General features: G+C 39.9%; 1 protein-coding gene across 4 annotated transcripts; it reads left to right on the forward strand.

The window, feature by feature from the left end:
• The first annotated feature begins 707 nt into the window (after positions 1 to 707).
• Positions 708 to 20,324, forward strand: hsd17b7 (hydroxysteroid (17-beta) dehydrogenase 7). Of its 4 annotated transcripts, none has more exons than XM_073063543.1 (9): positions 730 to 949; positions 2,405 to 2,608; positions 3,628 to 3,720; positions 6,562 to 6,676; positions 10,765 to 10,959; positions 16,099 to 16,203; positions 16,302 to 16,358; positions 19,079 to 19,177; positions 19,533 to 20,324. In XM_073063543.1, the coding sequence occupies exons 1-9, from the start codon at positions 882 to 884 to the stop codon at positions 19,632 to 19,634; spliced, it is 1,038 nt and encodes a 345-aa protein (XP_072919644.1). In that variant the 5' UTR covers positions 730 to 881; the 3' UTR covers positions 19,635 to 20,324. The 4 variants fall into 4 exon arrangements, with proteins under 4 accessions (XP_072919647.1, XP_072919645.1, XP_072919644.1 ...); XM_073063545.1 differs by lacking the exon at positions 730 to 949 and adding an exon at positions 962 to 1,093; XM_073063544.1 differs by lacking the exon at positions 16,099 to 16,203 and having other exon boundaries at positions 726 to 949.
• Positions 20,325 to 22,269: the final 1,945 nt, after the last annotated feature.

Raw genomic sequence — 22,269 nt, forward strand, 5'->3', positions numbered from 1 at the left:
GTGTTCTTTTCCAATTTTGAATTTGATCATATTATGATCACTTGCTCCGAAGGGTTCTTTTACCTTAAGATCTCTAACCAATTCTGGTTCATTGCACAAGACCCAATGCAGACTTTGGGCTGTGGGAGGAAACCGGAGGACCCGGAGAAAACCCACTCATTCTGGGGGAGGACGCCGGGACTGAACTCCGAATTCCGACGCCGTAATAAAGCCGTGCTAACCACTACATTACCGCATGCCGGTATGGTACGGCTCACATATGACCACCCTACCCCATGCAAAGAGTTCATCAAGGCAGTTCACTGCCACCTTCTAAATGACAACGGGGGTGGGATTAAAAATATATATATATTTTAAAAACAGCCATTGTGCATTGAGTGTACGTTTCGATCTCCCTGCCAAATCTACTCGTTTTCAGCCTGCGCCTGCTGTTGATGCGGGTTGTACGAAAATAGAGAATGAAACCTAACGACGGCCCTTTCGCTATAAGCGCCGATTCTGCAGGTCTTCTCCTTGGCATCAGCTACCGGCTATGCCATTCGTTCTGCTTGTCATCTCCGTGTTTATCCTGCAACCGAACTGCCCCTGATGCAGCAGAAAGGCTGGCGCATCCGGACCTCTCGCAGGCACCCGGGTGAGGGTCCCCGGGAAGCGCCGGCTGTTTCGAGATTCCGCGCAATGCGGTGTCCGCGCTTTCAGGCCGCCGACGCACGCCGTAGTAGTAGTGTGATCTGGCGGATAGTGACGTGAGGTGGTCCGAGGGGAGGAGTTGGTGGTATCATCCGTACCCGGAGGGGTGGAGGAAGGCGGTTGTACCTCCATGGTACCGTGCCGAGGACGCCAGGCGACTCTGACTTACTGACTGACCGACCCGCACGAAGATGGCATCGCCGGCTGCCGTCCGAGCATCGAGCGCTCGCAAGGTTGTCCTGGTAACGGGAGCGAACAGGTAACTCTGGAGGCGGGTCCCGGGAACTTTCAGCGGAGGCTGAAGCAGGGTTCCATTAAAGTCGTCTTCGATTAACACGGAGACATGAGAATGCAGGTGCTGGAATCCGGAGCAAAGAAGCAAACTGCTGCAGAGACTCAGCAGGTCAGACAACAGGATTAAGTATTTCAGATCAGTGATCAGGACTGCATGACTGTGACGTGAGAGAGAATACCGGTAAAGGTATGGAAGAGTTGTGAACTGGAGATTGGGACACCGTGGCTGATAAGGCAGCTTGTTCCGAAGTGTTGTTCGCAGGGACACTGACTTGTGGAGGAGTTTAGCGAGCGTTGACTGAAACTGGCTATGTTCTGGACTTGACCCCATTGATGCAACCACAGTGCAACCTGGGGGAAGGGGAAACAGATTCATTTGAGATTGGGCTTGCAGAGATTTGGTGGAGGAAAGATTATAACAAAGAATATCTGCTTGTATGCTAGGAATTTTATGTAAATTTATCACTGCTATGGTATGGAATTATATGTACTTGGAAATATATTCATATTTCAACCCAGTTTTGCCTGGGCCAGGCATGGACCCTACTTTGCAGTTACTTGACCTGCCTTTTCTGTTTTTATCACTGACATATCGATACCTCATTAAATACATGGGAGAGGAAATAAAGTCCATTTACTTAAGAATCAGATACCCACTAAATATGCTAGTAAAATGTTTGGGCTTTATTTGCAGTGCAAACAAATCATTATAACATCTCCCCGGCAGAGTAAATGTCCTTTCGCTTGCATCTTTTTGGTAGTTTCCTATTTCTAAATATCTCTTAGTTCATCATTCTTTCCCTATGTACATTTGTCCTTTATACATAATTTAATTTGTTAACTGTCTGTTTCGTGCACTGTGTCTTTTACTAAGTACAGTATTTTACTAGCTTACACATGTATACAGCTAAACACAATACATATATCACATAAAGTAATATTAACACAATAATATTAACCGATTTTTAAAAAATCTGTAGATATACAAGTTGACATACACATACACAACATATAATTAAATTGCAACAGTATAATTCAACTGGCACATCATAAGTAATGTGTACTGGGTGGCAAAGGTGTTCAGAAGTCTCACAACCAGGGGGAGAAAGCTGTTACCTATTCTATCAGTCCTTGTTTTTATACTTTGGTAGCTTCTGCCTGACAGTAGGAGGTCAAAGAGATTGTAGAACAGATGGGAGAGATCCTTGACAATGCTGAGGGCTCTGCAAATGCAATGCTTCAGGTATATGTCCTGGATTGGGGGTGGGGAAGGAGGAGAGACCCTGTTGTCTTCACAGCCCGTTACAGGGTCTTGCAGTGAGAAGCCTTGCAGTTCACACACCAAACGGTAGTACAGCTGCCCTCCAGTAGTTATGTATTTCCTTCTCCGTAGAAAATGACAGATCTGTTTCTTTTCTAGCGGCATTGGACTGGCTCTTTGTGGTCGCATTCTGTCTGAGGATAACCAGATACACCTTTGTATGGCATGTCGAAACATGCAGAAAGCAGAGGCTGCTAAGTCCGAACTTCTGCTGTCACATCCAGGGGCTGATATTAGTCTTTTGAAGATAGACATAGGAAACGTTAACTCGGTGATCAAAGGAGCAATAGAAGTAAGACAAAGGTAGTTCAATATTACCAACTTCTTTCAATTTAGTATGAATTTTGTGATATTTGCTGAACTAATTTTCTAAAGTATTACACTGACAAAATGAGGCAAAGCTATTATGTACTGGGTAATTGCATTTGCTGTAACTTGATAAAATAAATACTTTAAAATGGTAAATACTGCCTTTCATTTAGTTTTAAATGTCTAATAAAGACATGCTGGCTCATTTGCATTTCTTTAATGTCTACAGAAATGGACACTTCATTCATATTAAAACTTGACTGGGGAATTAAGAGTTTGGTCTTGACATCCTCTGTCCTTTTATTTTCTACCTAACTTTATTGATGCCTTTTGCACCATCAGCCCCACCCACGTAGTTTGTTATCAACTACATATAAATCGGTTTGAGTATAGTCTTTGTATCCAGCTGAATGTACCCTATGGTATTATTCTTCCCATTGGCTTAAATAAAAATAAAATTGAAGGATATGTGAATGAGCTTCTGACATTTCACATCCGGTAAATGTCTAACCCTCAAAGCGTATTGTCTGAGTTTCAGGACTAGCTGATGTTGAAATATACCAAAGCAGTAACTATAAATTATAAATATTACCATCATTCGGCCGCACTATTGAGGTGAAACTTTACTTCCATTTAATGTTTCTGGACTCAGGATTGTTCCTGTCAAACCTGGTATTTCCTGTATTTGTCATTTGGATTCTCAATTAACAGGATAGAACAGTTTGGTGCAAAGAATAATTCACTTTATTTCCCATAATTGAAGATATCAGAAAGATAAGTTGCTGTTGGTTGAATTCTGCAAAAGTAATGTAAAATTAATTTGAAATTTTTATTTCTGTGGGTACTAAGTAACCGATCACTGGCTGTTGTTTACAGTCTAATGGCCTGATCAACCAGCTATAATCGCATACCCTGTATTAATTACAACACAGAAATAGACTCTTTATATTATGGGTATTGTGTGTTGTATTCATCAACTTTGACTAAATAATTAATATTTTGTTTTTGTGCAGGTATCAACGTTTAGATTATCTCTATCTAAATGCTGGGATTATGCCAAACCCTCATTTCAATTTGAAAGCCTTTCTAGATGGCTTATTTTCCAGGTATAGTATCATGAGTACTTAGAAATAATTAACTCAGTTTTCTGATTCACAACAAACAAAGTCAGCTGTCCTTTTACTTAAATCCACTGCACAGTATTTCACACTTAAAACAACTTCACCTCCATTATCTCAGGGACAGTTTAGGATCTTAATGATGGAGTTATTTAAGAGACTTTCCCCAATTGTATCTAAAACTGAGATTGTGAATATAAGAGATCATTCATATAAAAAGGATGTTTGAGTGGACATGATGTGGATAGAAATAGAGGTTGACTAGTATTTTAGATCTTCTGGAGTTTTTAAGCACCTCAGAGAATATCAAGGACATTAAAGACTTTGGACTGGTGTCACTTATGCAAAATCATTTGTGGATGAGTGGAGCTATGACCAAGTGGGTAACATCACCACGTTCTCTCCTATAATTTTTGTTCTCATTGCCAATGGAATTGTATGATTATGTTCCCTCTCCCCTCCCTGAGTTGTCGCTGTCATCATCATCATCATTATGTGCCATGTTGTATCAAGTGAACGATCATGGTCTTACATCTGTTGACCATGATTGTTCTTGGTAAATTTCCTACAGAATTGATTTGCCATTGCCACCTTCTGGGCAGTGTTTTTACATACCTGTGATCCCAGTCTTTATCAGTACTCTTCTGATTTGTCTGCCTGGCATCAGTGGTCACATAACCAGGACTTGTGATATGCACCAGCTGCTCATACGACCATCGATCACCTGCTCCCATGGCTTTATGTGACCCTGATCGGTGGGGGCTAAAGCAGGTTCTACAACTTGCCCAAGGGTGACGGGAAAGAATTCCTTACATTTCCTTTGGTAGAGATGTATCTCCACTCCACCGCCCACCTCTCCTAGTATGGATTTGTAGCTTTTGGTTCCTATCAAGGTTTCTAAGGGTGCTTCATTAGTCTTTGATCAGATTCTGCTCTTTTCACTGACTCGATATTCCAATTACTGGCAGAGTAAGAACACTGAAATTTTATGACCGATTAATGGTGGGCTCCCTTTTTGTTGCTGGATCTCCACCGAGTCTCTGCCTCAATAGGTCTATGATAATCCCTACTATGCAATCTGGTTCAGTTTGTGACATGATTAGTCTTGCCTTCCTACAGCACAGTTATCGAATGAAAATCTCTGCTGATGGTGTAGAGATAACTGAACTTTACAGAATGATTTCAGGAAAGACAAAGCCTTATAAATAAATAGGAAAATATATACTATTCTGCTAGACACAGGATATGCAGGAGTGAGATTAGTTGGTACCATAAGACATGGAGCAGAATTAGGCCATTTAGCCCATCGAGTTTGCTCCGCCATTCCATCATGGCTGATCCTGGATCCCACTCAACCCCTTACACCTGCCGTCTCACCACATCCTTTGATGCCCTGACAGATCAGGAAACCTTCTCCACTAATCTGCCTCCAGACACTTAATCCTGCAAGCGGATTCACCTTGTTCATCACCTCCATTCAGGGCCCCAAACAGTCCTTCCAGGTGTGGCAGTACTTCACCTGCAGATCTGCCGGGGTCATCTATCGTGTCCAGTGCTCCTGAAGCGATCTCCTCTACACAGATGAGACCTTTCGTAAATTGGGAGACCATTCTGTTGAGCACCTCTGCTCCATCTGCAAAAGTGGGAATTCTCAGTGGCCAAACATTTTAATTCCCATTCCTGTTCTGACATGTTGGTCCATGGCCTCCTCTAATGCCAAGATAAAGGCATCCTCAGGGTGGAGGAGCAACATCTTTTATTCCATCTGGGTAGCTTCCAACCTGATGGCATGAATATCAGTTGCTTTTTCTGGTTTAAAAAAAAAATTCCACCCCTTCCCCTCTTCTATTCCCCACTCACCTGCCTATCATCTCCACCTGGATCCCCTTCTCCTTGCCTTTCTCCTATGATTCACTCTCTTCTATCTGATTCCCTCCTCTCCAGCCCTTTACCTTCCCTACCAACCTGGCTATCCTCCTTCCCTTCACCCCACCTTTTTATTCCTGCATCTTCCCTTTTCCTTTCCAGTCCTGTAGAAGGGTCTCGACCTGAAACATTGACTGCTTATTAATTTCCATAGATGCTGCCCGACTTAGTGAGTTCCTCCAGCACTTTATTTGTGTTGCTTTGTATTTCCAGCATCTGCATAATCTCTTGTGCTTTTGATACGTAGTGATGTATTGTCTAATTTGTTGTAAACAGTGCATGTCAGTATCAATTAAAAAATGTTGCTGTTAGACATTCATTTTACTCAAGTCATCACAATATTAATGTGGCAAGACAAGGATAAAGCGTCTAACCTGTTCTGTTTCTGTAGTTAGTGTAGGGTTGAAAGATGAAACTCTTCAGCCTTTCTGAGTTGAATGTTAAGTTATACTGCATATCCAGTGCCTCAAATGTGCTTCAAGAGAATGTGGTTGCTGGTCTGAATAGAGAAGAGGGGACAGTCCTGAAGATGGGTCTGTCTATTCATTTCCATAGATGCTGCCTGACTGGCTGAGTTCTTACAGCATTTTGTGTGTTGCTTTAGATAAATGCTGTATTATTTTATTTTATGTGTTAAACATTTTAATTAAATTTTATAATAACACAAAGAAAAAATACTGAATATTTTTATTTCTTTATTCATTTTTATTTTTTACACTTTTTAATCCTCTTGAACTGTTTCCACACCTCTCTCCACAACCTCTCTACCCCAAACTTTTCCCTTTGCACATACTGCCAACTCCACTTCTCCCTTTCCCCTATATGCATTTATGATCAGCATGCTAGGTGATGCTTTTCTCATATTAACAAGATACTAGATGATACTTTTTTTCTTATTAACAGGGAAATATTTAGTATGTTTACCACTGGGAATGGATTGCTAACACAGGAAGATTGGCTTACCGATGATGGACTACAGCAGGTCTTTATGACAAATGTCTTTGGACATTTTTTACTAGTAAGAATAAACTTGTATTCTTTCCACCTGAATAGGGTTTTAGATACAGTCAGTTCTGATCTTGAAGCATTTACTAATGGGGAATAACTAATGTAGCTTCTCACAGTATTTTGGGGTGAACTATAGACTGTGCGTAAGAGCTCCTTTAAAAGGACTAGGGCACCAACAAGTAGCTCTACTGGATATAAGTCAGTACTAAACACAGCACTTTACCATGCAACCAATGCTATAAGATTCTGGTAAGTGCCTTTGTACTTATCAAAGGCACTTAGACTCTTGCCTTTGTACACACATTAAAAGATTTGGATGCACATATAGGCAGTGTGATTAATACGTTTACAAAATAAAGCCAAGAATGATGGTATTGTTGAAAATGTAGAGGGTACCCTTTGATTGTGGGATGGTATATTGATGAGTTGGTATGGCAAGCAAAATAATACCAGATGGAATTCAATCCGGATCACTCCAGGTGATGCATTTTGGGAGGAGTAAAGGGTACAACATTTTCCAGCGCTCAGCAGTCAGCCTAGGCAAATAAATGATCTTTAAAACATTGTGAGAATACCTGCCTCCACCTCCTATTAATGTGCTCCAGTTTACAACTACTGTCTAAGTGAGAACAAAAATCCTGGTCCCTTCTCACCTCCCAACCCTCTTCTTAAACCTCTAGCCTCTGGTTTTAGATACCTTTGATGTGAAGAAAAATGTTTTACTATCTATCTTACCCATGCCCCTCATGATTTTGTATACCTCAGTCAGGATGTCTTCTTTTTCTTCTATTCAAGGACAACAAACCCAGACTATCCAGTCATCATAGCTGTAATCCTCCATCTTGGGTAACATGTTCAAAATCTCCAGTGCATGGAATTCTTCATGTGCTGTGTAGTCCAGTACTCTAACATGGCCTATTCAATGTGTTATATACTTGTATTATAGTTTTCCTGTTATAATATTCTGTAGCTTTCCTAATTAAAACAAGTATCCTATATACATTCTCAATCAAGGTCTCGAACCAAAATATCAACCATCCTTTGGGTTTTACAGATGGCGTCTGGCTTTCATTCTTTGTATACCTGTTCTGCACCCCTTCAGATATCTGAGATCCTCCTCTTGGTCAGTATTCCCTAGAGTCCTTCCATTCATTGATTATGTCCTAGCTTTACCAGTCCCTCCAAAATGTATCACCTCTCCCTATCGGAATTAAATTCCACCTGCTATTGCTCTGCTCATTTTACTGAGTCATTCATAATATCCTGTAGCTTTAGACTATCCTCTTCATGATCAATCAAAACAATCTTGATGCCATCTGTAAACCTAGTAATCATACCCACTACATTCACATTCAGTTAGTTCTGTATATAAAAAGGAATATAGTTCCCACCACAAATACCCATGTTCCACCACTAGTGCCAGGCTTCCACTCACAAAAACAGGACTCCACAATTCTGCGCTTTTTTTTATCGCACCAATATTGACTGAATTTGACAACTTGCACTGATTCCCACTGGCGCTAACATTTTGGGCCAGCCTCTCACATGGGATCTTAAGGCCATACATTCCGAAATCCACGTAGACTTCATCAACTACACCTACCTTTACAAATATGCTTTGTTACCCTCATGGAAAAAGTTCCATCACATTCATTAGATAGGATATTTTTCTAACAAAATCATGATGACTGTCAATATTAATCCCAGGCTTTGGGACGATAAGCAAACTGTAGAGGATCCAGCGATGAGGGGAGGCTGGCTGTGATATGAGGCTTGACAAGCCATTCGAAACATTTCATCACTATGGGGGTCAGGGCAACGGGACAGTAATCATTCAGACAGGCTACAACTGATTTCTTTGCTATAGGGATGATTGTGGAGGTTTTGAAGCATTTGGGGACAATGGCTTGACTAAGGGAGATGTTGAAAATGTCTGTCAGGACATCTGCTAATACATCAGCACATTCCTTGAGCACACGTCCAGGGATGTTGTCGGGACCTCCTGCTTTTCGTGGGTTGACCTTGGTAAGGGTCCTTCATGTGTGCTCTGAATCAATGATTGGAGCCGGCTGGTCAGATGATAAGAAGGGATTGGCTCTCCCCCTTGCTGTAGTGTTTGATGCTTCGAAGCGTGCAAAGAAATTGTTGAGCCTGTCTGGAAGAGAGGCATTGCTGTCATCAGTTTTCTGCCTGATCTTGTAGTCTGTCAGAGCTTGAATTCCCTGCCACATCCATCTGGTGTCACCTGTGTCACAGAAGTGTCCATGTAGGCCCTTTTTGCTTTCCTGATCCCTAGTGAAAGCGCAGTCCTGGCTGAGCGAAGCGCACTCCTGTCCCCCGATCTATAGGCTGTGTCACGGGCCTTCAGTAGTGAACGCACCTCTGTTGTCATCCATGGCTTTTGATTACCACGTGCGGTGAAGGTATTCGTCACAGTGACATCCTCCATGCATTTGGCTATGTAGCTGATTACTGCCTCTGCATACTCCTCAATGTCTGTATGGTCATCATAGGAGGCTGCTGTCTTGAATATGTCCCAGTCTGTGTGCAAAAAACAGTCTTGTAGTGCTGAGGCTGCTCCTTTTGGCCAGACCCTTATCTGTCTTTTCTCTGCTCTCATACGTTTAAGCAGTGGTTTATATGCTGGTGTTAACATGACAGATATGTGGTCAGAGTGGCCAAGATGGGGGCGGGGGCTGCTTTGTACGCCTATGGGATGTTGGTATAAACCAAGTCCAGTGTGTTGTCTCCCCTGGTTTTGAAATCCACATATTGCAGGAATTTGGGGAACACAGTCTTTAAGCTGGTGTGGTTAAAGTCCCCAGCAATCACCACAAAGCTGTCAGGATGTGTAGTCAGTAGCTCACTGATGGCTTCATGTAGGCCTCCCAGTGCTTCGTTAGCATTAGCCTTAGCGTTTGCATTGGGAGCTACGTAAACAGCTGCTACAAGCATGATGGTGAATTCCCTCGGCAGATAGAACAGCCAGCATTTCACAATGGGGAAATTCAGCCAGAGGTGAGCAGAGTTTAGCAGCTACTGTAGCGTTCGCACACCAGTCTTTGTTGATGTAGACACAGATCCCCTACCCGGCTCTACAGGAGCTAGCTGCCTCTCTATCTGCACGAAATGATGTCATTCCCTGTAGCTGTATCGCTGCGTCCGGTATGTTGTCATAGAACCAGGATTCTGTGAAAACATACACACAGCAGTTTTTTAAATTCGTTGCGTGTTTCTCTCAGCAGACGCAGCTCATCCAGCTTGCTGTCGATGGAGCGGACATTTGAGGGCAGGAGGGATGGTACCACTGGCCTGGTAGGGTTAGCTTTTAACCTAGCATGGCTGCCGGCCCTCTTACCCCTCCTCTGTCTTCTCTCACAGCGCTTTCGCTTCCTCCTCCCTCGGGAATCAGCCGGCTTGGTAGCGGATAGTGGTCCGTAGCGGCATAAACTGTCCATGTCACACCAGAACTCGTCAGTTTTTCCGACTGTATGTTATGCGTCTAGGACAAACAGAACAAACACTAGATACACTTATCGCTCCCTGAGGGGCCACTGCGTCCATGCGCGCCGCCATCTTTCCACATGTTATGGAATGAAAGATTTATGGCAAATTATTATAGAAAATGGGTGTTTGTGACAATGGCAAAACCGTTTCACAGGCAGCCCTCAGAAATGAAAGCCTTGGTAACAGGGACTGCTTTTAACTTGGCTTGCTGCCTTTCAACTATTTTCAGATCCACGTGGCTTTAATTGTGTTACTGTGTTCAATTACAGTACTATGTTTTGCACCTTGGCCCCAGAGTAACACTGTTAAATTTGGCTGTATTCGTGGGTATTCATATATGGTTGAATGACAAACTTGAATTCGACTTCCAAAAACTATTATTTTTAATGCACCCCCTATTCGTTCTTCCTTCTCAAAAGCTGTTTGAAATGCATGTAAATTAACATCTACTTCATTTCATTCATCCACTCTGCTAAACTTTTAAGCTGCTTTATATAGAACCTTTTCTTCAATTTCTGCCCATCCAAAGAAAGCAAATTTTAGCATAATATATAATGAAGAAAATTATTTGATGCAATTTTCATTGCCTAGATACGAAACTTGGAACCTTTGTTTGATCAAGCTGGCTGTACATCACAGATAATTTGGACGTCTTCTAGAAATGCAAGAAAATCTGCCTTCAGTTTAACTGACTACCAACATAGCCAAGGCCAGGAATCTTACAGTTCATCTAAATATGCATCTGATCTTTTGAGTGTATCCTTGAACAAACACTATAATAGCAAGGTAAATCTGATTTGTTGTTACACATTTGAAGAGATTGTAATGACTGATGGGATATGTGATAACATTGTAATAATTAGTTTGTGAAATGTTTGATTTTTAAATGAATTAGAAACATATTGTTCATTCTTTAAACCTTAAAGCGCTTAATTTCCAATTGGATTATAAGAGGAACGATATTGAATATCACAGTACTGTTGACGCTTCCAAAACTTGCTTTTATGTTGCCTGCTACTTAAATGCACCTATTGTTATCTGCTGCTAAGTGGCTGCATGCTTCTGTTGGAGGCTAGTTTTGTCAGCAGTTAGCAAGTTAAAGCCAGTCTGCCCCTTTGTAAGGGAAGGAGAGTTGTGACAGCAGCCATTTTGAAAATCATTTTCAACAAGAGAGATGTTGAAAACTATTTCAACAAGGAGAGATTGTGTTTTCTATCCACACACACTGTCTACATAAGTTCTGCTAGGGTAACGAGGACAAATATCTACACATTTAGTACCAGGGTCATGCAGCATGGAACAGAGTGGAAGAGGTTAAGTGGCCAAAGAATAGTGATTGCATTCTTCAAATGTAATACCTCACGAACTATAGCACTGTCCTCAGGCAATGCTTGATACACAACCCATTATTCAGCTACCACCTTATGCCTGAAGCATTAACTTTAGTACTTCCACCTGACCCAATGAAGATTTCCAGCATTTTCTGATTTCCTTCCAGAAGAACATGTGGTATACCCTCAATAATTTCTACTGCAGAACAAGCAGAAACTATTGGTGCAGCATTGGAAGGTCAGGCTTGTGCAACTCAGCCTGCAGCAGACAAGCTTATGCAGCTACTGTCAAGGCTGCAGGTACTTTCAGAGAGCCACAGCAATCCATCCTTTGGGTATTAGTATTAGCAAAAAGCTGGCCCAGAGGAGTAGTTGCAGTTCAATGAAGCACAAATTTGTGGACTTCTCCCAGGGTTGCATTATTTAGTATTCAGCTCCTCCCATGAGGCCCAGGTAACGGAAACAAGGTGTCAGAGTGTTACTGATCTGCTTCAAAAGTGTTTTATGTGGCACTGTTTTTTTGTTGTTTGCAGGTTGCCTACCTGTACATGTCATGAACCATGCCACAGATAATTCCTGCTGCCCTTGGGTTAAGTGTGTTGAACTGCCACAGATCAAAGGCCTTCTGACCCCTGCCAGCATGTCAAACATTGTCAGGCATGATATGCTACCTGTAATTATGCATTACATCAGGGATTCCCAACATTTTTATGCCATGGAGCCTTAACATTAACCGAGGGATTTGTGGACCCCAGATTGGGAACACTTGCACCAGATAGACATTGAATTGAATGAATTGACTGTATACTTACATCCTTCATAGACATGAGGAGTAAAAATCTTTATGGTACATCTCTGTCTCAATGTGCAATTTATAGTAATTTATAATAAATAATATGTACAACAAGATAGTCAGTATAACATAGAAATACAGTTGTGTCAGCATGAGTTAAGCAGTCTAATGGAAGAAGCTGTCCCAAAGCCTGTTGGGCCTGGCTTTTATGCTATGGTACCGTTTCCTGGATGGTAGCAGCTGGAACAGTTTGTGCTTGGGGTGACTCAGATCCCCAATGATCCTTTTAACACACTTGTCTTTGTAGATGCCCTGAATAGTGGGAAGTTCACATCTACAGATCTGCTGGGCTGTCAGCACCACTCTCTGCAGAGTCCTACAATTGAGAGAAGTACAGTTCCCATACCAGGCAGTGATGCAGCCAGTCAGGATGCTCTCAGTTGTGCCCCTATAGAAAGGATTTGGGGGCCCACATCAAACTTCTTCACCACAACCAGTATGTACAGACCACATGAGATCCTCGGTGATGTTTAGCCTGAGGAACTTAAGGCTGTTCACCCTCTAAACCCCAGACCTATTGATGTCAATAGGGGATAGCCTGTCTCCATTCTTCCCATAGTCCTCAACCAGCTCCTTTGTTTTTGCAACATTGAGGGAGAGGTTGTTTTCTTGACACCACTGTCTCTGGGTGGTGACTTCTTCTCTGTAGGCTGCCTCATTATTATCTGAGATTAGGCCAATCAGTGTAGTGTCGTTAGCAAATCTAATTAGCAGATTGGAGCTGTGGGTAGTGACACAGTCATGGGTATACAGAGAGTACAGGAGGGGACTTCATACACAGCCCTGAGGGGGACCTGTGTTGAGGGTCAGAGAGGCAGAGGTGAGGGAGCCCACTCTTACCACCTGCCAGCAATCTGACAGGAAATCCAGGATCCAGCTACATAAGACAAGGTGGAGGCCGAGGTCTCTGAGCTTCTTGTCGAGCCTGGAGGGAATGATGGTGGTGAATGCTGAACTGTAGTCCAAGAACAGCATTCTCATATTGAGTTGCAGTATATCTAATATGATGCAAACTTTGGCACTGTGCATCACATGTAAACCATGAAATAATGGATAGGCAGATGCCTTATGTCAGTTGGAGTGAGAAGCAAAATAACTTGTCTGTTGATTAGTAGAATAATTTGTTTACTCTGCATATTTCCTTCACCAACATGACGTTGGACATGAAAGCAACTATTATGCACTACAAATAAATACTGAGCTCTGTGGAATTGAATCTTGTTCCCAGAAATTCCTATGCTTATTTTAAAAAATTGTAGCAATGTAAATAATTGGCATTGTGTCCTTTCTCAAATTTCCTAACAAGAATGTGCCATTTTTTATATATAGTTCTCATGCACACACTTATACAAAAATACATTATATATACAGTGGATTCTGGTTAATTGGGGCAGCTATTTATTTGGGACAACTTTTAAAGAATATAAACTAAATTGAGAAAATAACCAAGATTACATTCACTTATTTGAGATACTACCAGCTTAACTGGGGCAGGAGACTATTGCCGAACAGTTTCTAACTAGCATCGGTCACATGCACTTGCATGGCCGTTAGACATGACACTGTGCTTAGAGTGAACAGTTTTTTAAATATTTTTTTTATTAAATTTTTAAGAGAATTATATAAAATGAATAGAATAATAGAGTAATGAAAATTAATATTAGCCCTCCCCCTCCCCTTAACCCTTCCCCCCCTTAACATCCCTGTCTAAAAAAGAAAAGAAAAAAGAAAAAAAAGAAAGAAAGAAGAAAAAAAAGGATTGCCTGGATATCGGAGGATCCCCACATGCTCCATGGAGTTCAAAATAACTTTAGTATATATCTTTATTTTTTTCCCCCCAAATAACTAATAATTTTTATCTTCAAAGGACCTATATATTTAGTCCTATCTTTTGTGGATAGGGGTGCCAAATTTTCAAAAATATATCATATTCATTTCTTAAGTTTTTTCAGGTGGAATGCAGCTATATATTTCATTATTCCAACAATCCATAATTAAGTATAAATCTGATTTCCAAGTAACTGCAATAGCATTTTTGGCTACTGCCAATGCAATTTTTATAAATTTTTTCTGATATTTATTCAATTTAGGTTTCGGTATTATCCCTTCAATATCACCTAATAAAAATAATATTGGGCTATGTGGAAGTTGTATTCCAATAATTTGTTCCAATAAAAGTCTTATATTTATCCAAAAAGGTTGAATTTTAAAACAAGACCAAGTAGTGTAAAAAAGTACCAATTTCTTGATTACATCGGAAACATTGGTCAGATAAATTTGGGTTTAATCTATTTATTTTTTGTGGTGTAATATATAATTGATGTAAAAAATTGTATTGTACTAATCTAAGTCGGACATTTATTGTATTTGTAATACAATCAAGACATAGTCTTGACCAATTTTTTTCATCAATTTTAATATTCAAATCAGTTTCCCATTTTTGTCTTGACTTATAAATTCCTGGTTTAATTGTCTGTTTTTGTATCAAATTATACATACAAAACCTTGTATAAAGTAAACTGGGATAAAAGTGAAATTTTACCCCTTACTAAAGGAGATTAGTAACTCAATTTAGATGGCCGACAAATGGTATAAAATATTTAGGTATAAGAGTCGATAATGATATAAAGAATTTATATAAATTAAATTTTTGCCATTATTGAAAAAATTTCAAGAAGATCTTGAAAAATGGATGATGTTACCAACAACATTAGTAGGTAGAGTTAATGCTGTAAAAATGAATACCGGTATATTTCCTAGATTACAATATTTATTCCAAACATTACCAATACAACTGCCCTAGAAGTTTTTTCAAGAGTTGAATAAATGTGTGAGGAAGTTTCTTTGGAAAGGTAAGATGTCAAGAATATCGTTGGAAAAATTGACATGTAAATTTGACCTAGGAGGGTTACAACTCACAAATTTTAAGAATTATTATAAAGCAAATCAACTTAGATTTATTGCATCTTTCTTTGATGAAGAAAAACCGGCATGGATTAGAATAGAGCTAGATAAGATAGGAGAAAATATACCAGAAGATTTTATATATAAATGGGAATCCAAATGGATACGGGAAAAGAAAGAATCTCTTATATTAAAACATTTGATCGATTTATGGAATAAGGTAAATGTGGATGATGAGATAAAGAAATCTTTTTTAGCAAAGAGAACCCTAATACAAAATAGATTTATTCCTTTTACAATGGATAATCAACTTTTGCATAACTGGTTTCAAAAAGGGATCAGATATATAGGTGACTGTTTTGAAGGAGGTATATTGATGTTGTTTGATCAATTAAAGAATAAATATAAAATATCAAATAACACTCTTTTCTGTTATTTTCAATTAAAGGCCTATTTAAGAGATAAACTGGGTCAAACAATGTTAATGCCAAAACCTAATTCAAAAAGGAAAAATTAAAAAATTTACGTCTTGTATGTATAATTTGATACAAAAACAGACAATTAAACCGAGTGAACAGTTTTTAAATAGCGTCAGTTGTATTCCAAAAAGCAGTGATTTTTGTCACCAATAGTTGACGAGAAGTAAACAGCAAGACAATTCAGAACTGTTTTGTTCACTGCAGTTTGAAGCATTCAAGCTTGGAAAAGCCAGAAACATCCAGAAGTGAAAATGACACCAGAGTTGTGAACATTGCCCCCTCGCCACCCCCCGCCCCCGTGCCCTCTCCTTCTCACCCTCTTACTCTCTCTCTCTCCCCAAAATTCTCTTGTTTGCAGGGTGTGTTTTCCAGTGTGGTATGCCCAGGACTTGTGATGACAAATTTGACCTATGGCATTTTTCCTCCCATTTTCTGGACAATTATAGCACCCTTTATGTGGCTGGTGAGTGGAATGTCTTGTGCATTTTCAGTCCATACAGATTGGCTGCTTATACTGTTCACAGTTTTACTAATATTTCTTCAACTTGTTCTTTTCTCCAGATCCGTATATTCGCAAGTTCATTTACTTTGAACCCATATAATGGAACAGAAGCAATGGTATGTAGTTGGTAGGGAAAATAAATTATAATTACTTAAAAATATTGCTTATTAATGTGGATGTCATAACATTTAAAATCCAATAAGGTTTTAATGTTGTTACAGGTTACAATTTATTTCCAAAAGTCATTTCTTTTGTATACATTGCAAATCAAATTGCCCAATAGAGCTGTGTCAAGTAATTCCTCAGGAATACCTTCATTAACTGATCTACAAATATTCAACACCATACCTGTAGTGTGCAAATAAAATACCAATTTCATTTGGTAAATCCTTCTGTTTCTGTGCAACATAATATATTTGTTATATGGAACAAAAATAATTATTTTGTTTACAAATGTTTCTTTTTTTTTCATGGACCATCATTAAAAACTAATGGTACAATTATGCAGTTATGTTACTCTTGATGGTTTATGCTTAATTGTGTAACTTTTCACAGGAAATTCTAGACATGTCAGTATAAGATGGTATAAATTCTGTTCCAGTGGTACAAACACCTTCTCCTCGCTACACTGTACAACACACAGAAAATGTTGGTGGAACGCAGCAGGCCAGGCAGCATCTATAAGAAGTACAGTCAATGTTTTGGGCCGAGACCCTTCATCAGGACTAACTGAAAGAAGAGATAGTAAGAGATTTGAAAGTGGGAGGGGGAGAGGGAGATCTGAAATGATAGGAGAAGACCGGAGGGGGAGGGATGAAGCTGAGAGCTGGAAAGGTGATTGGCAAAAGGGATACAGAGCTGGAGAAGGGAAAGGATCATGGGACAGGAGGCCTAGGAAGAAAAGGGGGGAGGGGAGCACCAGAGGGAGATGGAGAGCAGGCAAGGAATGATTGTGAGAGGGACAGAGAGAGAAAAAAGGGGAAAAATAATAAATAAGGGATGGGGTAAGAAGGGGAGGGGGCATTAACGGAAGTCAGAGAAATGAATGTTCATGCCATCAGGTTGGAGGCTACCCAGGCAGAATATCAGGTGTTGTTCCTCCAACCTGAGTGTGGTTTCATCTTGACAGTAGAGGAGGCCATGGATAGACATATCAGAATGGGAATGGGACGTGGAATTAAAATGTGTGGCCACTGGGAGATCCTGCTTTCTCTGGCGGACAGAGCGTATGTGTTCAGCGAAGAGGATCACTCTTTGCCTGTTCTCCATCTCCCTCTGGTGCTCTCCCCTCCCCCTTTCTTTCTCCCTAGGCTCCCGTCCCATGATCCTTTCCCTTCTCCAGCTGTGTATTTCTTTTACCGATCAACTTTCCAACTCTTAACTTTATCCCTCCCCCTCCTGTCTTCTATCATTTCAGATCTCCCTCTCCCCCTCCCACTTTCAAATCTCTTACTATCTCTTCTTTCAGTTAGTCCTGACGAAGGGTCTTGGCCCGAAACGTTGACTGTACTTCTTCCTATAGATGCTGCCTGGCCTGCTGCGTTCCACCAGCATTTTGTGTGTGTTGCTTGAATTTCCAGCATCTGCAGATTTCCTCATGTTTGCGACTTCTCTGAATTACGACAGTATAGTGATTACTAGATTGGATTGTCGTACTGGTAACATGAATGCTGGTGAATTTAAATTTAAGTAATTAACTAAAATCTCAAATAAGTGATGATGAACATGAAACTACGTAATTATTGTAAAAACCTGATCTTACCTGGTTTAGTCTATAATTAACTTAGGCCCAAGGTGGTCTTAACTACCCTCTAAAATGACCTTGTGAATCACTCAATTTTGTGAGTTAAAGATGAACAATGAATACTAATTATTACCAGTGACAACTATGTCCCGTGAATGAATAATTAAAAAATGACTTGTGACCTGAAATCATTCATAGCCCTAAAACATGGAAATTTGTTGGCCTTCTGACTCCATGCCAACCATCAAGCACCTATTTACACTAATTACATTTTATTTTATCGATATTTCCCTCAACTTTCTAAGATTACATGGTCGGTTATGTACAGAGCAATTAACCTAGTATGCCACAATTCTCTGAGATGTGTGAGGAAGCTGAAGCATGTGGGGAAATTCATAAGGTAACAAGAAAATTTACCAACACCATATAGAAAGCACTGGAGATAAAGACTGAACCTGAATCACTTGGGCTGCAAAGTAGCAGCTCCATCAGCTGCACACTCTACTCCCATTTGAAACAGTTTATTACTTTCAAATGAAAAAGTAGTTTTATTCCAGGGTACATCGATTTTATTTTGTCTTTTAAACTTCCTGGGCCTGAATTCGAGCTATGTATATTTGTTCTGCTCCTCAGTGTCCACTGTTGGTATTGTTTTATTATTCATATACAGAGATACAGTGAAAAGCTTGACTTGTATATTGTGCAGATAGATAAAATCATTACATAGTATACTGCTCAAAGACATGAGAGTGGTCTGCTGCCGTTAATACAGGAAATCTTCCTCCAGCTCTGTGATCTCCGTTCCATACACTTAATTTACACAAGATTATTTGCCCTCTATCCTTTTACAATCTCTCAATAAGTCAATAAAATGAATTAGAATATTTATGTAAACTAATAGTACAAGGTTTATGAGGATTTTTTGGGAAGAAATCAGAAACTGGAGAATATAGATTTTTTTAGTTTGAGGGACTCGATGTCACTGCAGGAGAAACTATTGCATTTTATTTCAAAATTTCCATTCAGTTTGTGTAATTAAATCAAGTCCCATTCAGCTTCTCGTTCCATTTCTGATCATTTTTAATTTTCTAGGTTTGGTTGTTCAGACAGAAGCCAGAGTCGTTGGATCCAATCGTGAAATACCAGAGCTGCACATCTGGATTAGGAAATAATTATGTTGCCCAATACAAGGTTAGGTAACTGCGTAATAACAAAAATACGACCAATGTTGCTGTACCATTTAATTAGATCTTTCATGAACAGTACAATATTTTGGCATTAAAGTTTATAAGATCAGATTTAGATAAAGTGAAGACTATAAATTTGGATATGGCAAAACTTAACTTTTTCATGCATGATGGAGTTTCTATTTTGCCATTGTGTTATTCTAAATAGTAGAACATTTTTGCTAGCTGGTAAATTGTTCCCATCAACTAAAAACATTGTTATTGTTCATTCACAATGGCTGGCTATGCTTTTATTTTTATATGGTTGGTTTGTCGGTAAAGTTTCCTTTGAGTTATTGTACTTTTTGTGTTCTTTCTAGATGGACATTGACTTTGAAACAGCTGAAGTATTTTATCAAGAAATGCTGAAGCTTGAAAACAAGATGAAAGCAAACACTCAGAAAACTGGGGACAATAGCTAGCATATTGTAATGGGCCAATTCATAATGGGGGCATTTGGAAATTACTCTTTTAAAATGGGATTTGTATGTCATGTACCATTTTAAAAGATTATATTTTAGGAATCTCAACTTTATATTCCCTGTCAGCTTTATATCTCCACATACGTGTGTGTGTGAGAGTGAGTGAGAGAGAGAGGAAAAAAAAGGTTCAGATACAGGGAAGTAAGAAAGGGAATAGGACTGATGGAACTGCTTACTTGGGAGTTGGCATGGACCCAAGTGGGCTGAATAGCTTCCTTCTGTGTTGTTGTGAGATAAACCTTGCAATTATGAAATATGTTCAGTTCAACTAAAAACAGTAAGTATTTCAATAGAAATGTGGGTTGCTCTGTGTTTTATTATCTATTACTACAAAATTCCATGTATGTTGGTACATTGTTTATTTGCTAATAGTCACAGTTGAATAATTAATCACGTTCCTGATTAAGTGGAGTAGAATTTCCTGCCGTTGTGAGCCATACCTGTACATCTTGGCCATTGACCTTCAAGATAAATACTGAAGTCCTGTGAGGCAGCAGGACTTCTTTTGGTGCAATGTCATTGTACTGCGAGGGAGCAGCATGACCAAGAAATAAAACCACAGGAAATGATACTCCACAATTCGAAAAGGTTTATGGTGAAAATTATTAAACATTTAAAAATTAAAAGAAAGACGTGAAGTCATCTCTAATTTAAAAGAATTATGCATTCCCTAATACTTAATCAGAATCCAGGTGATTATACTAGTCCATTTGAAATGAATGGATGTGCTATTCCTGGGGCAGAACTGGCTTGATCGCAGTTCTGAAATCCATGGACAACAGCGGTCTGAAGTATTGGAATTTATGTTTAAATTTAGGATTGAGTTTAAAATTAATGTGGAGAAACACTAGCATTTTTAATAAGATTTGCTAAGGGACGCTTTCCCAGAATAGTTGGTAATGAGAAAGAAAATGCTGAATTATCTCTAAACTAATCCTTCCTAATAGGTTTTAGTTTCTGAGAGTAGGGAACATTAATTAGTTATGGCTATTGTCTGTAAACAAAAGTCTTAAAGTATGGTAATTTACAATAGTGATGAATTTATTTTTGTCATGATCTTAGTTGTGACTGGTGCATCTAGCAGAGAACATGGGAGGAGCAATAATCGTAAGAAGTCAGTTACCCAATAATGCTTGCCCAAGGAATGATGTGTACAAGGACACTGAGAAAACTTGCACTCTTTTGCCACAGATTTGTTTTACAATTAGACATCAGTACAATATCACATCAGATATCACTCATCTCAGAGGCCAACATCAGAACATCCTTCAAGAGTGTGAAACCTTGTAAGGCATCAGGCTTGATGGTGTATATGGAAAAGTTCTGAAAACCTGTGCCAACTAACTGGCTCAAGTGTTCAAGGATATCTTCAACCTCGCACTGCTGCATTGCAGGTTCCCCCTGCTTCAAAAGGGCATCAGTCATACTGGTACTCAAGAAGAGCGCAGGGTTATCTGCCTCAATGACTTGTCACCCAGTAGCATTCATAACTACTAGAATAAAACTATGCCTGAGCAAGGATTTAGATCTGCTGCAATTTTCCAACTGCCAGAACGGGTCTACAGTGAACACAGTTTCACTGGCTCTCCACTCAGCCTTGCATCATGTGGACAACAGTAATACCTACATCATGTAGCTGTTTATTGATTATAGCTTCACATTCAGCACCATCATCCCCTCAGTGCTAATTATCAAGCTTAAAAACTAAGCCTCTGTACCATAAGCTATAGGAGCAGAGTAGGCCAATCAGCCCATCGAGTCTGCTCCGCCATTCAATGATGGCTGATCCAATTCTTGCAGTCATCCCCACTCCCCTGGCTAATCAATAACCTATCTATCTCTGCCTTAAATGCACCCAATGACTTGGCCTCCACAGCCGCTCATGGCAACAAATTCCAGATTTACCACCCTTTGACTAAAGTAATTTCTCCACATCTCTGTTCTAAATGGACATCCTTTAATCCTGAAGTCGTGTCCTCTTGTCCTAGACTCCCCTACCATGGGAAATAACTTGCCATTTCTAATCTGTAAAGGCCTTTTAACATTCGGAATGTTTCTATGAGATCCCCCCTCATTCTCCTGAACTCCAGGGAATACAGCCCAAGAGCTACCGGATGTTCCTCAAACAGTAACCCTTTCATTCCTGGAATCTCATCCCTAAACATCTATTCCAACAACTTCCCTACCACTGATGTCAGGCTAACAGGTTTATAGTTTCCTTTCTGCTGCCTCCCACCTTTCTTAAATAGTGGAGTAACATTTGCAATTTTCCAGTCATCTGGTACAATCCGGAATCTAATTGATTCTTGAAAGATCATTGTTAATGCCTCCGCAATCTCTCCAGCTACTTCCTTCAGAACCCGAGGGTGCATTCCATCAGGTCCAGGAGATTTATCAACCCTCAGACCATTTATCTTCCTGAGCACCTTCTCAGTCGTAATTTTCACTGCACACACTTCACTTTCCTGACACTCTTGAATCTCTAGTATACTGCGGATGTCATTCACTGGGAAGACTGATGCAAAATACGCATTCAGTTCCTCTGCCATCTCTGCGCATCTTATTACAATATCTC

Source organism: Hemitrygon akajei, chromosome 12 (assembly GCF_048418815.1).
Source record: "Hemitrygon akajei chromosome 12, sHemAka1.3, whole genome shotgun sequence".
Lineage (NCBI taxonomy): Eukaryota > Metazoa > Chordata > Chondrichthyes > Myliobatiformes > Dasyatidae > Hemitrygon > Hemitrygon akajei.

What these genes read in the sequence shown, in the direction of transcription:
- hsd17b7 (XM_073063543.1), top strand. Translation starts at nt 882, where the DNA reads ATGGCATCGCCGGCTGCCGTCCGAGCATCGAGCGCTCGCAAGGTTGTC. An exon ending in TAGCACCCTTTATGTGGCTG is followed by an intron (nt 16,204 to 16,301) that starts GTGAGTGGAATG and finishes TCTTTTCTCCAG; the next exon opens with ATCCGTATATTCGCAAGTTC. An exon ending in ATAATGGAACAGAAGCAATG is followed by an intron (nt 16,359 to 19,078) that starts GTATGTAGTTGG and finishes TTAATTTTCTAG; the next exon opens with GTTTGGTTGTTCAGACAGAA.